The sequence below is a fragment of the Acipenser ruthenus genome, chromosome 30 (assembly GCF_902713425.1).
Source record: "Acipenser ruthenus chromosome 30, fAciRut3.2 maternal haplotype, whole genome shotgun sequence".
In the NCBI taxonomy this organism is placed as follows: Eukaryota; Metazoa; Chordata; class Actinopteri; order Acipenseriformes; family Acipenseridae; genus Acipenser; species Acipenser ruthenus.
Genome location: NC_081218.1, coordinates 14,383,686 through 14,399,432, shown reverse-complemented (window position 1 = coordinate 14,399,432; position 15,747 = coordinate 14,383,686). Strand labels below are relative to the sequence as shown.

Genomic DNA, 15,747 nt, shown 5'->3' with positions numbered 1-15,747 from the left:
GAGCACTGTACTACAGTGGGACTCTTGTCTGAAAGTTAAATATTTACTATAAAAATTGTTTTACCTTTAATGCAACTACCAAAGGGCTATTTTTGCAGCAACTGACTACTCAGACCACCAGGGGGAGCACTTTTCCATCTTTAAATATGTTCGTATCTAATCTTTTTTCTTCAAGCATTGGAGTCGCATTGTTTAACTACTTAACCCAAATCTGCATTTTTTTTTTTTTTTTTTAATGATTTTCTGACTTCTTGTCAAAGTGTATGGCTGCAGATTGTTTCTCCACTACAAACCTCTTCTCAGTGTTTTTTTTTTTTTTTTAACTAGATAATGAAAGGCTCTAACACGAAGGTCTTTCAAATGATTTATACAAAGGTCTTCTGTATGCAAGATAATATGTTGTGTAAGTGATGACATTGCTGTGGCGGATCACTTGATAACTCCCCGATTCAATGAAGCATCACCACACAGAAATGCCATTATCACTGTCGTACTACAACTTTTTAGTCATGCATTTATTTCCTTCTGCGTGTCTGAAGGAATCACTGCAGTGCACTGAAAGGGTTACTGTTTTGAGAGCAGGGCGCGAGCCTCCCCGTGAAGCGTTTCCTCAGTAAGCTGTGGCTTTAGAACAGGTGTCATAAATTACTCATCTTTTCCAGTACTGAGTAACAACTGAACGGCTGACCAATACAGAAAACAGCAGGAGACTAGTGTCCGAATGATGTGTGACCTCAGGGAACGTGTTGTGCATAGAGGGCTATGACCTCAGGGAATGTGTGGAGCGTGGAGCGCTATGACCTCAGGGAACGTGTGGAGCGTGGAGGGCTATGACCTCAGGGAACGTGTGGAGCGTGGAGGGCTATGACCTCAGGGAACGTGTAGAGCGTGGAGGGCTATGACCTCAGGGAACGTGTGGTGCGTGGAGGGCTATGACCTCAGGGAACGTGTGGTGCGTGGAGGGCTATGACCTCAGGGAACGTGTGGTGCGTGGAGGGCTATGACCTCAGGGAACGTGTGGAGCGTGGAGGGCTATGACCTCAGGGAACGTGTGGTGCGTGGAGGGCTATGACCTCAGGGAACGTGTGGTGCGTGGAGGGCTATGACCTCAGGGAACGTGTGGTGCGTGGAGGGCTATGACCTCAGGGAACGTGTGGTGCGTGGAGGGCTATGACCTCAGGGAAGTGCATGGATGGCGTCTCTTACTCATAGAAGAGATGTTATCGTTAAAAAATAGTTAAGTTCTATGCATGAAATTACATCTATATACAAGATAAAATGCACTGGAATAAAAAAAAATAATAACATTGGATGGTAGAACTTTTTTTTTTTAACCCCAGTAGAAATCTACACACAGGAGAAGCTGCGCTGAAATTGACAAATCTGTAACACTGACTTCTTACATGCGATTTAAGGCATCTATACCATGGAACAGTGGCAACACATTTGCTTCCAGAATGGAACAGTGGCAACACATTTGCTTCCAGAATGGAACAGTGGCAACACATTTGCTTCCAGAATGTAACAGTGGCAACACATTTGCTTCCAGAATGTACAAAGAAAAAAAAAAAAAAAACATTGACAAGAATAGAATAACTCGCAGTGTATTGTCCATTGAAATGATTTTACACAATGGGACCCATGAGATATAAATGGATGACATTGATGAAATATAATACAGATGATTTCATTCCAAAAACAGATGTAATAATAAGGAAGAGTCGCTTTTCACAGACACAGTATTGACTTTTCAATGCATTTGGCCCAAGCACAGTATTCAGAAAGGTATGGTCTCACTAATGTGAATCAGAAAACTAACCCAATAATACACGTTGCAGACGCTAAAACCGCTTGATAAAGCATTCAACACACATACAACCATCCTAGATTTACAGAGATGATTTACGAAGATAAGGGACCATAGCTGTAGAAATGAATTGTGTGTTCAAAATACACCATTGTACAACCGAAAACAAGAAATAATCTCTCTATATAAAAAAAATAAACATTTTAAATTTGGTGCAAATCTTTTATTCCTTTTGAATTACATATTTTTGTTCATACAGTTGAATACAAAAAAAAAATAATAATCTAAGGAAAGCAAAAACATCAGTTGGGATTAATTGTTTTTATTGTAATTGCTCTATAAACAAGAGAGCGATTAGTTTAGGGCAGAAAACAGCTAACATCTGTAACAGGAGAAGGGGGTAGTTAATGCTGCATATCACATAAGGGGGTGTTATGCATAGAGGAAGCACTATTAATCTCATTTACATTGGATTTTCACCCAGCAAGTTTACCCCCCCCCACCCCCCCACCCTGGAAAACATGGGGCAGCCTTAGGAGGAACGCTGTGTTAAGACTAAAAGAGAAACTGTATCCGAAACAATTGCATAATCAAACCGCCTTTTTAAAAGAACGTAACATGACACAGAAACGTTTACGATGGGAAAAGAGGTTTTAAACTTTTATTGAAAAAGACCGTGGCTTTGATACATGACCGCGTACGGCAAACCCATTTCTATACCAGGGGTGAAGCTTTTAAATGCACTACGAAAAGCAATTCATCTTTACCTTGTGTTTAACTGCTTAGAGTGCCATTTGAGTAGGGGAAACAAGGTCAAGGCCTGTGTGTTTGGGCTTTCACAGCTAGGATATACATAAATATTTATTTATTAATTGTGCATAACTATGCTTTTTTATATTAAACCCTCACAGTGTTGGGATTTCAGAAAAGTGAAAATGCCACCGACTGTTTGAAAAGTAGGCCTAGTATACTTAATTTCTTAAAGATGTCAGCGCTTACCAGAATAAGATTCCAACAGCCCTAGCGATGTGAACACCCCCCCCCTCCCCCCCGCCCTCTCCCCTCCCCCTAACCGATTCCAATATTCTTTGATTTCGTTTCAAGTCAGACCACACATTTCGTGAGACCACACCTCAATTCTTTTTTTCTTTGCACACGTTTGTCAGAGCAGCAATCTCATGCACGTCTCCACTAAGCGTTCTGCATCTCTTTGCCGATCTTGTAGCTGAGGATCTTGTTCCAGTCTATCTTGGTGCGGGTGACAGGCAGTTGACGGCGTAAGGCTTTGAACGTGGTGTCTGACATGGTCTGATAGTTCTCACTGATGGCAGTCTGGAGGAAAAAAAAAAAAGGATTAAAAAGACCAGGGTTGTCCTACAACATCTCATCTCTACAACAAAAAAAACACACACCAAAAACTTCTCATTATACAAAATTAAACAACTAATTTTCAAGACTACTAAACAAAAACACACAAGTGTATTGCAGAACTACAGTGGCTTGCTGAGACCATAAACAAAACAAAAACCACTTCCATTTTCAAGATCCCGAGATAAATGATCTTATGAGTACGGGGTAACTGAATGGTAATAATTGAGATCCTGAGAAACAATCTTGTGCGGAGATCTTTACTATAAGTTTAACTGGTCTTAGTTGAAATCGCTCTCAAACGTAATTATTTACTGTATTTTTCGTCTTAGTTGAATGTGCTCTTATTTACTACTGACTATTGTATTCTACAGCTGATCTTATCTGTAATGTGATATTTCATAATGTGATATTTTGCAATGCGATACAGTTATAAAAATCACATTTACAAAGTAAGTCGCTCTGGATAAGGGCATCTGCCGAGAAATAAATAAAGAGCCACCCACCAGCCAACAGGAATAACTTCGCTCTGGTCTTACCTGGTACTCGTTTTCAGCACTGTCAATAATTTTAACAAACTCCTTTGCAGTTGGAGATTCAGACTATGGAAAGGAAACAGGATTAAGACTTCCTTACAAAAACTTGCAACACATCAGTCAATGGTTTGAAAAGGTTCAGTTTACAGTATCTGGCAGCTCTGTCCTAACACTTGCATTGAAAAAATGGTTTGGCTTTTAATGAATCTGAGGAATCCAATGTCCAGGTGAATATTACATTGTAGAATTATTTTAATTAATCTGAGGAATCCAATGTCCAGGTGAATATTACATTGTAGAATTATTTTAATTAATCTGAGGAATCCAATGTCCAGGTGAATATTACATTCTAGAATTCTTTTAATCAATGTGAGGAATCCAATGTCCAGGTGAATATTATAATAATAATAATATACTTACAGAAATCGTCAAGGACTCCTGTACATCCTTATGGCTAACCAGCTGGACATTACCATCTTCATAGTAATGAACCTAAAAACAAAAACACAGCAAGGTTTAGCTCCGATGGACGGTGCCACTACAACCACAGCTCGTTAAAAACAGGCATGAAATTGCATCTGTTAATTAAAAAAAAAAAACTACAGTAACAAAAGTGCTCTGTACTACACCCAGGGTTTGATGCGTATTAATTATGCAAATCCAAAATGGAAATATCCCCAACATGAAATACATATTTTGAGAGCAATCCAACAAGCCAGTCACATGGAAAAATACCCATATAATAAAAAAAAATATATATATCTACTGCAAGCATAAAAATGATGGCCTGTTTTATAAAAAGGCTTAACCCTAATGAGATAAGGGAAGCATGTAGACTTACCAGCTACAAATCAAGTTTAAAACACCATCATGTATTCCAGACCCATGTGTTAGAATACAAGAAGCTGCTGTGAGTAGTGCTTTTTTTGTGCATCACAATATCACGCAAAGAAAACATCACGCAGCAGAACGTTACACCAGTAAGTTCTCACCATGCAGAATTACCCCGTGCCCGATAACACGCGACTCTACACAAGGATTCGTTTCCTTTTTTTAAAGAGGTTCCCACCTGAATCTTGAGGACTCCCACCACCTGAGCAGTAGACTGGGTGATGTTGAATTTCCACTCAGATCTCCAGCGGCCATTCCTGGAACAGACAAGAGTGCACAATCACTGTGGGCATTACGTTGCAGCAAATCAGAAAGCTTTTTATAAATTAAAATGTATATTAGTTTATAAAACCCTCTTCATAATTAATTCACCCCCTGTTTTTCAAAGCACTATTTATTTACAACACAAAAAAAAACAACTTGTGAATAAAGACCACAAAGTAATTAAAAACATTGTTAAAAAGAAAAAAAAAAGTTTACCAAAAGTTTTTGGGTTGAAACTGGTGACTCTCGATACAGGCAATAATGGTTTGCTGTCCGTCAATGGTTTTACCGTAAACCTACAGGAATCAAAGCAATATTTTACATTTAAAATGGGCTTCAAATGAAAAGCAGCTGAACAAATCACAACAATTAACGTCTCAAACGCTCAATTACAATTCCTTCGAAGGAACTGGATTTTAAAAAGGAATTGCAATTGAAACACAGGAATTGACCCCTCCTGTGTTGACGGCTATTGAAAAGCACCCTGGATTCTGGGGGTACGTACAGTGCAGGCTCCGTTGGGATAGTGATCCTTCACGTACGCTCGCAGGGCGCTGTCGCAGGCATCCCTCCAGGGTCTGAGAGCCGCCTCTGCCTCATAGGGCTGGGGGTCGCTGGCTTCTTTCCTCAACTGGTCGAATTTGAATGAAAGTTTGTTCCTTGGGTCAAAGAATCTCCCATGGCCAAGATCCCCGTGCTCTGTAATCAGGACCTGTTGTGGGCAAAAAAAAATAAAAAATAATAATAAACATTAGTTTTACAGTGGATTTAAGGATTTAGTTTTGGGGAATTTCCATAGACAGCTAAATCCTAAAATCATGGGGTGTCCCGCAAGTCAGAGATCATAGGCAGAATTGTTAATATTTGCTTGTCTATTTCCTTCAGGTGTGAAATTCAAAGCTGAACATTGGCAGACAGACAGTCAACAGGTACTGGCCACCAGATTTAACAGAAAACATCCCTAATCAGCAGAAGATATCTGATACTGCTGCACAACACCTGGTCGATAAAACGGCGGCCTGCATGTATCGATTTCTCTTTGATGTCGCTCTGATCGTTAGACATGTACAACTTACCGGATCGTCATGACCTTCGATCTTGGCAGGGGTAAACTGATCCATGTTGTAACGGGCAAATGCACTGCATTAAAAAAAATAATAATAATTGACATTTCATCTTCAGCAGAGGTGAAATAAGTCATTTTTTACCCCCAGACCCAATCTGAAGCATGCATACTGTAGTATTCATCTGCCCCCACCTCCCTCATTTCAGTTATATTATAAAACACAGGATTAACTCTGCAGAAAGGTAAGGGTAACAGCCTCCCTTTTGGTATAAAAGCAACAAATACTTACTGAGCAGCCCCTTCCCTGAGAAGATTGTCATTGTTGAGCAGTAACCGCACATCTGAAAAGCAAATTCGGCGATTCAATCTCTCATTTTGAAGTTTTTTTTTCCACATCACAGTTTTAAATATACATGCAAATTGGTGGTCTAGAGATGTAAAGGTGCGACACACAGACTTCAATGTGCAGTCTCCCTGCTATGGGAGGGGTATAGATCCACTATAATGTTGTCTTAGAGTGAGACTTGCAATGAAACTTCAAAAGAAACTTGTTCAAACCCCATGATTCGAACCCAAATGTTTTTATGTAGAGTAACAGAGGTCACATACCATTGAAGACTTCGTTAAACTCTCCTGGCGGTGCATAGGAGACAAAATTGGCAGCTATGCGCACCTGTACAAAAGAATAACAATATTTAAAACACTGCACACACACATGTTCACAACCAATCTATAGCAGCAACAAGCAGGAATGTCAATGAAGAGTACGTGGAGCAGGAAACAAAATCCTTTCTGTTTTATTAAAGACGACTGGAAATACTAAATCAAGTCGACTTTTTTTTTTCAAAATGAAAAATGTGGTAAATGCCAGTTTACACTGAAGGTTTATACTTGTGATTTGCAGTATTATAACATAGCCTTACCCTTTACCCAACCACAGGGCTCAATTATTCACTTAGAAACATATTTAGAAACCCAAGTAGGTCACCATGACTCATGTGACCTAGATCCTACGAACACATGTCAATCCCAAGCATGCAGCCCAGTTCTCAATGTAGAACACAAAATGCAACTGCAGAGCAAGAAAAAGAAGGTGCAAGAAAGCACAGTGCTGAACGGTCTCACCAGAGACTCTCTCTACGAGAACCATGCAAAAAGCTCTGGTATGACACTTATAACTGGATCACTAAAACAAGGTGCAGCACGTAGTCACCACAAGCCCCCTGCAGTGATTTAAACATTAAAAGAAAGGGTTGCAGGGAAGGGTTGAAACTAAACTCTGTTCAGCAGATTCCTCAGCCGTGTCATTCCTTAGATAGCGGGAACTCTACCCTGTGCTTTTCTTAGCAGGCAATACTGCACACGTCAGCAGGCAGTGTGACTGCCACCCTGCCAGCAAAGGCACTTCAGCACAGGTTGTACACGATTCTAAAGGCAGCCTGTGGCAGGTTACTGCTCTCTGACTGTGTACAGGTAAAGCTGTTCCCCATTTTCAGGGCAAAGTTTGTGTGACTATGCTCGGCAACGGAGAGAGAGGTCTAGAACTGTGCGATTCGCCCAGCATTTCTGATGTTGGATTTAAACGAACGCCAGACAGACCCCACTCCTTTCCCGTCTGTCTACAGCACGCTTCCACAGGCTACGAGAAGGGCTAGAATCTATTTTGTTTAGCTCCGATGGCATGTACAGGAAATATTCCTCCCAGCCCAACCGAAGCCGACAGTAGCATCAACCTATTTAAAATGCTCTTAAGTGTAAATGACCAGGCTGAATTAGCCACATTCCGATTCAGTCTCACAATCGGTGCGGAAAGCGGTTCCCATGTAATGAGCGAAAATGGAATTGCGGGTCCGTATTAAAACTACAGAAACGGTAGGATAAGCCACGACACAAAAGTGGTTGATTGTCTTTTAGCAGGATCAGCTAAATGCATGAATAGCTTTTAAGACTGCAATGACCTCTTATCCAACCGAAAGTGGATGTACTGTACTGTAAAGCAAGGATCAAATCCTGTTTTAATGGAGAAATATATAAAAAGCCTGCATGGCAAGCAATGTTGAGAAACATGACTGGGACAGGCGATTCTGAGCAGTGCAGTACTTCCTGCCTCTCAAAGTCAGCTAGTTTTACCATTTTAAGTAAACGCTCTGCACTCAGGAAGTCCCCACTTCTCGTTTCTGCACTGGTGCAAGCTTCCCGTGCTGCTTACTGCTCAGAACACCAAGCGCCTTTTTTTTTTACACAACAGCCATAAAAATGTCAAACAGATGGTTTAATGAACTAGGCAGACTCAACTGTAGCAGACGGCAAGGGTGTTCCCATACAAGCCTCATTTCAGATAACAGCTGTAATCAATTACAGTTACGTAAAACTGTCTGTGACAGACCCACCTTCTTATCAAGTTGTGGTCCAAGCACCCTGACCCGAACACAAACAAACTGCAATGCAAACCTTGCTAATACCAAAGGATGCTGAAACTTGAAATTATGTCAAAGAGAAACTGTGTTTGTTTTCCTTATTCATTTAAGGGCAGTACCACAAGACAGTCAAAGTAAGCTGACTGCATTCTTTACACTGCTGTGCAACAATGCCCATTTACAATACTGTTTATAGGGTTACACACACACACAGTTATTTTTGACACACCTGTTCGTTTATGTATTTAAATACTCACTGAGCAAACAAGAGCTCTTTTTAAGGTCTACGGGCTCTGGTTTGAAAGTTTTTCACAAGTAGAAATGTTACTTTATTTCCCCTTTCTACAATATTTTCAATTGTACGGAGTGGTTCCTCCAAGTTATATTTATCCAATAATGAATTCATAGTGTTTCTCTGCATCAGAACCCATCTGCTCAGGAAGTACTAGGATTTAACTAGCTGAGATAATGTTGGACTAACTTGAGAGGAATTAAACACTGTAATGGTATGAAACAACATCATTTTTGCAGTTAAATTTGATCAGAGTAATTTGTTTATTCCAAAAAACTGCCTTGAGCTTGCTTTGGAATCGGCTTTTATAATAACATTTGCATTGTTATATAGCACCTTTCATAGTGGACCACCATCACAAAGCGCTTTACAGAGGTAGGCTGTGAACTGTGCATTATATGCAGAGTCACTTGCAACAGGACATGGATTTAACAAGTAGGTTAAGTCACTTGCTCAGGGTCAGTCAGTGGCGAGGTGGGATTTGAACTGGTGACCTTCTGGTTACAAGCCCTGGACTTTAACCACTGGACCACACTGCCTCCTTATGTGTTAAGGTGGTACTGATTCTGTTGCCAATAGTGTACAGTAGCACTAAAGGAGCTCTGAATCTTCAGTAAATAAAGTTCTCTGTAAGGAAGCTGGGAAAAGGCATCAACTCAAAACAGGTTTCGGATTTTGTTTTTTTTTTGTGGTCCGTTGTTTATAACAACTCACGCGGTGCTTATTTCAGAAGAATATCGTTCATGTTTGATGATTCATTATTATATTATACAATCCTTTAAATGGTTTGGAAATTCTTCTTTCAATTAAGAGATGAAGAGTTGAGAGCTTTAATTGTGATATGATAATAAGATGAATGGGACAATATTAATCACTTGGCTGCATTATGATTGTATCTGTCCAGTACAGTAGGTTAGCATTAAGCTCTTTTTAATGCTTGATATATAATAGATACAGAAGCACTATAACTGCATAACTAAATCCTATTTATATGAATTCATATTGATACATGGAACCGATATCACCCTCTCTACTATGCCACACTGTCTTTTGAAACATAATCAGAATCAAAACAGTATTTAAAAATAATTTTAAAAAAAAGGACAAGAAGTGTTTAAAGCTGTAATTTTATACTGGGATCTGATGGGGATTCATAAAAGAAAAAAAAAAAAACTTCAGCTTTGCTTTAGTTTTTTATTTCCTAGACCAATTGGAATTATACCCCTCAAGTCTCTCTTTCTATCTGCAGTTAGTCTGCGCATTGCTACCCCCATTGGAGACTGGTTAGTTATCAGTGACAGTTATCAAAACTAGAAATCAAAGTATGCAACTTGTTTAGCAACTTACTGGAAGTGCTGTGCAAAAAACTATTTTAGACAAAAGGATATTTTGAATGCAAATGGTAGCCCTACTGCATGGATTACTATATCTAACCATGAGTACTTTAACACAGTAAGCACCCGTGTATACAACACAATACAACTCTGTCCTCGTCAGCACGTCGCATTTGCAAACCAGCCACAAAAGCTAACAGCTGCTTCGCTGCAGGGATGAGGTTTACCAAGACTTTGCTCCAACTTGCAATGAGTGCACCATTTATTTTCTTAACAGAAACTGCAAATGTTTTAAAACCTTGTAAGTATTGACTCGTGTATGCATAGGACTAGCAGTGCAAACACATCCCCGCACCGTGCGACAACCAGATGTGTCTTTCATTTCGGGAATTTGTTTTGCTCGTGGATATTTAAACCGGGCAAAACATGGGGTTTAAACACAGAAAATGACTAGAGCTGGTGTGGTGCAACACCACTGTCATTTACAGCTTTACAGTGAATTCTGGACATTTTTACAAGCTGCCTGGATAAGAAGAAATGTCAAAAGCAACGACCAAGCAAAGGTTCTGTTTATACCCTAAGCTACTCATCTGCTGTGCAACTTTAAACACTGAAATGAAACCACAGTACAGCATAACAAAACAAACAGAAAATAAATGCAAACAAGTACCTTGTAAGTAGGGCTCTACTTAAATCGCAGTAAATTTACGGATTTTTTGAGGGTAGGTTATGGAATAAAATTAGGATTCAGCTGACGTTTCACGAACCTGTTTAAACATTAAATGAACCTAAGCAGACAATATTTCAGAGCACTATAAAAGCCTAATAATAGTGGTACTTGCTTCCTTACTAAAACAGAGTGCTGTCGTTTGTTAAAGGCAAGCATGCAACATCCCCCCAGCAGCTGCTGCCGACATTCTCTGTCTGGTGTGGACTTGCCCATACATTGAGACTGCACGTTCTGCATCCACTGAAGTGTAAGGCAAAGCTTTGCCAAGTTCTACAGATGTGGAAATCAATTAGAAACAGTCCCAAAAATCGGTTACCCAAGGGCATCTGGCATTCTTTAACAAAGGCAATATATGCAGCACATTTGTTGTCATGTTATTTATCCCATCCAATAATTAATTTTATTAGTACCAAGTCAAAAAAAAGAAAACGTGTCTATTCATGTCTAAAATTCTACCTTTTAAACGCAGTTTAAAAAGGAAGTATCAGGTTGTTTGAAGCGAGGAGGCTGTGCTAGATCGTACCTGTAGTACTGATTTAACTTGGCTACAACCGACAGGAATACTTTGTCTGCGCTGACTCTCCAGTTTGTTTTCTGAAAGCTGTTTATTTTACGTTCTGTTCAGCAGCCTCTGTAGCAGCCTTTCGTTTAATGTGCGATTCTGAAATCGTATTTTCTCCAAAGACACATTACAAAATGTGCAAAACAATTACCTCCATCTGCACGTCCAGTTTCTTTGGGAAATATCTTGACATGAATATACTTTGCACTTTTTGCTTTGTCGTCCATTTCTGGCATTTTACCTCCAATGCTGAAAACTAGATTTTAGCACCCTAAATGAAAACAATGCAGCAGTGATTTTGTCCCACCCCCTACTGTACAGTACAGGTCACAGAAAAGCCAGTCCAGATGCACTGATAGGCTGATTAAAACACCGTTGTCATCTGAACAGTAAACAAGAACGTTAACCGCTTTGGTGTATTTTTTTGTAAATGTTTGTCTAAGGAAGGGTTTTTTTGTGCAGTAGTTTGCGTTGTGCAGTAGTTCATTTAAACAAGGTTTCTTTTTTTTTTCTCTCCAAACTAAAAGAGGTGAATTTCACAGTAACCCCTCAATTTCTGCAAAATCGCGATTTAGGTAGACCCCTACTTATAAGCCTATCTGTAGTACAATTTAAACCTGACAAACACATACAGGAACTAGCTCCAATTACCACTAAATTATCACATGAACTCTACTGTGTGTGAACTATTAACTAAGACTCATGTGTTTGCTACTGTATGTTGCTCATGTTCATTACAGTGAGGGTGCAGAAAGCCAGAGCAGCCCCAGCTCCACAAACAAACGACTTGCTTTCCACTGCGTCCAACCTCAGACAACCTGACAACATCAACAGCCGTCAGGAGGTTCCGATGCCCGGTGGATAACGCCCCGTTCGAGGAGTGAAACGTCTCCATCAGAAACCGTGCCTTTCTTATCTGAATCGTGCTTCATATCTAATCGAGTTATAGGTTTACAACTTATAATAATTCACAGATGAATGTGTTTTGTTCAGTTGTTAAGACAAGTAGTTAAACACTTCCGTAAAAAGCTACTGTTGAAAGTGTTAGTGGATTGAAACGAGCGCTATGGAGAGCGGTATCATTGTGTTGTTGGAAGGGAGAGGGCACCAGAAAGGAAAGATGATAAAGAAGTGCCAGGTCACCACCCTCCAGAATTCAGACATTTCAACACAGTGATTCAACAGCAGCAGTTTTACAGCGCTGTAAAAAGAAGGTGTATCCCAGACAGAATGCAGGAAGCCTCCCTTGTGCTTCAAGGCACGGTTTCTGCAGGAATAAATAAAACCAAGTGACTGGAACGGTGTGAAGCAAGTGAACTGGATTTATACAGCATTGCAAACCTGTGCCCAGGGGTAGCAGGAGACATGTGCAGCTGTGTAAGTGAAACCACACCTTGGCTTGAGCTTCACTATAAATCAGAGCACATACTGCTGCTGTTGCTGCTGCCTCCACGGTTATGAAATCACCCAGATTTAAATGACTGCCTATCTCACTGCATACTTCTACTGTATGATCATCTGGTGGTGTTGCATCTACAGTTGTAATTCAGGGGTGGAAATAAAGCTCCAGTCTTTACTACACAGCTAAATCGGTCACACCTGAGCTCTTTTCTGCATTAGCTAAGCTTACTAAAATCTGTAACTGCTATTCAATAATTGCTACAATTTGGAGCCCCTTTCTGGCCTCTATAGAAGTGCGTGACTTTTCACATCCTGCAACGGTTTGAGTGTTTCTCCTGCATGCACAACCAGCCAACCTTCACAAAGTACCACCCGTGCATTAGCTTTTACTCTAAGATTATGATCAGTCCCCTGTGCTCAGGAAGACTAAGGGAGGAGGCCTTGAGTGTCTGCAGTCATATCTATTTTAAAGACTAAAGACTAAGAATCACAAAAGCCCTGTAGGGTCTGATGGACCACCAAAGATGTTGTGACAGACTGTATGTTTTTATATCAGTAACACCTTAATGAATAATTCATTTAAAAGTATGTTTCTTTCTTTCTTTCTTCCAATAACTACTTTGTAGCAACCCTGTTATTCAGTTTATGATTTTGTAGGCAAAAAAAAAAAAAAAATGCCATCAACATGTATAGTGTAAATTCCTGCATTTCTGATCAACGGTTTCAGATGCCGTTTCATTTATATGATAGCACAATAACCTGCACTAGGTTATAATCAATCAATCAATCAATGCATTATATTGGCTGTCTTAAGACTATAGTTATAAATGTAATCACGATAATCAGTTTTAAAAAAAAGTATTTTACATTTAATCAGTTGCATGCTTTCAAATGATTAATAGTTACCATTCATTAGAAAATGCATCTCTCAGACTTATCTTGAGTGTGCAAATAAACGTCAATGAAAATGCCATTTAGTCTAATAAAGTTGCTTGGTAATGTTACAGACTGTTTAATGCATTTCTATATTGACAGGCAACCCCACACTAGGTCAAATAAAAGATGTACAGAAAATTGCAAAGAAACATTCTACAATAATAATAACAACAATAACAATAATGATGATGATAATAATAACATTATTATTATTTATTATTATTATTATTATTAATTATAATAATAATAATAATAATAATAATAATAATAATAATAATTGCTTTAAGGACAATATAACCCTTATATAAGTATGGCAAAGTGTAATAAAGCATAGTTATGCACGCACAGCCCAACCCCGTCACCATCACAGCTTCAGCTCCCTGGCCAGGTGCTACAGTAGGGTATTAATAAACAGCAGCGTATCTACCCCTGGTCAGGACTCCAATCCGCTTTCTTGTTCGTGCAAGCCTTCTGATTGCAGTCTGCCGCTAACAGTTTGCAATCAGACACTGTTGGTGTCAGCAATACGGCAGAGCAGGGAACCTACCGCACCCTTGCCTGACCACATTTGGATTTCAAAGCGGACAGAACTGACAAGCAAGAACGAAACTCTATGACTGCAGCAACAGCCTCACTGTATTTGGCGACACATCTGTCCAGAAGTTCCGCACTGAACATATATGTATATATTATCTACTGTTTTTAAAGGAACACGTTTATGAAAAACATATGTATTTAGTTATCTCCTCAAATTCTTACACTGTTGCGCAATACGTAGCCAATGCTATTTCCTGAACTTGAAACTGATCGTTGTACAAAATAGTGCAACAGTTAAAGGCAACTAAACAGTATCCCGCTTGCTGTTATATTTTAATGACATGTGTAACCATCTGCCATTTCATCGTGTATCAACAGGCAGATCTAATCATTTGCACAGCTCCACTGTAGGTAAACACCAACCCATATATCTGTTCACCCACTTCAATTACGGAAAAACATTGCGATTAAAAAGTAGACATCAAGTTAAATACATTTACTCCGAGCGAATGACGCTCGTCAAACTAGAATGACACTAAAAAGCGTATCAGCTGAAGTCAATGAATAATACCTGTGGATAAAACAAAGCAAAGGACTAAGGGTTCACATTCGCATAGCCAGTTTTAAATTATTTTCAGGGAGGGGACACTTGCAAACAGGAAGTAGCTCGAGCCTCAATAACACGAAACAGGCCCGATGCAGTTATTACTATTGATATAGATTAAAACAAAAATCCATTTAATAATAATAATACGACTACCTCATTTCTGCCAAAATAACTTTAATAAAATATTATTCTGTCAGGGGTACAACGGAGTTAAACTAATTCGTTTGAACGAAACTCAATGTTGTTAGGGCAAAATGAAGCACGCTTCTAGAACAGGGGTTAAGAGATACCACAGTTAAGAAACTCACAAACACGGTTTACTATATATAAAAAAATACACACATACACGTTAAAAACGCAAAAGATATTTTAAAGAACGGTAGTCTTATTCTCTATGCATTAAATAAAACAGCCTGAGCGATTTGCGTGGCACGGACGCGGACTGAACGGCTCGAAACGCCGTCGCGCCTTTTCTACTGCTACAGACAGACCGAGCGGCCGGATAGTTTTTAAAAAGGTGTTTATCTGTAGGCAGGTATTATGAAATTAAAAACGAGACACCTACCTTCTCATCGTCGGTAAGCTGCTCCTCAAAATCGGCCATCTTGGCTCGTCTGGACCAAACCCACTCAGCAATGCATGATGGGAACAGCACAGCTCTGTGAGAGAGAGAGAGAGAGAGAGAAAGAAAGAAAGAAAGAAAGAAAGAAAGAAAGAAAGAAAGAGAGAAAGAAAGAAAGAAAGAAAGAAAGAAAGAGAAAGAAAGAGAAAGAGAGAGAGAGAGAGAGAGAGAGAGAGAGAGAGAGAGAGAGAGAGAGAGAGAGAGAGAGAGAGACTGTATTGTCGTTGCTCTTCAGAAAGAACCCGGGTTTATTAATGTGGGTGTTTTTATTGGCAATACGTGGTCTGGATACGAAAAACAAACAAACAAACAAACAAACAAACAAACCCGGCTGCTACATGGTTTCGAAAAGCAGATGGCATTCTTGTCTTATTCTG

At 39.5% G+C, this 15,747-nt stretch overlaps 1 protein-coding gene across 1 annotated transcript; it reads right to left on the bottom strand.

The window, feature by feature from the left end:
• Window positions 1-1,583: 1,583 nt before the first annotated feature.
• LOC117965954 (F-actin-capping protein subunit alpha-1) lies at window positions 1,584-15,468 on the bottom strand. The gene is made up of 10 exons (XM_034911095.2): window positions 15,314-15,468; window positions 6,542-6,605; window positions 6,222-6,273; window positions 5,943-6,006; window positions 5,372-5,578; window positions 5,083-5,162; window positions 4,781-4,859; window positions 4,132-4,203; window positions 3,715-3,777; window positions 1,584-3,139 (listed from the first exon to the last, which is right to left on the bottom strand). Exons 1-10 carry the CDS (start codon window positions 15,350-15,352, stop codon window positions 2,999-3,001), a joined length of 861 nt encoding a protein of 286 aa, XP_034766986.2. The 5' UTR covers window positions 15,353-15,468; the 3' UTR covers window positions 1,584-2,998.
• Window positions 15,469-15,747: the final 279 nt, after the last annotated feature.

Bases quoted from the DNA above. Each gene is read 5' to 3' on its own strand.
- LOC117965954 (XM_034911095.2), bottom strand. From the start codon at position 15,352: ATGGCCGATTTTGAGGAGCAGCTTACCGACGATGAGAAG. The intron at 6,606-15,313 runs GTAGGTGTCTCG...TCTTTTGTACAG, and splicing joins AGCTTACCGACGATGAGAAG to GTGCGCATAGCTGCCAATTT. The intron at 4,204-4,780 runs GTGGGAACCTCT...TTTTGTTTTTAG, and splicing joins TGGGAGTCCTCAAGATTCAG to GTTCATTACTATGAAGATGG.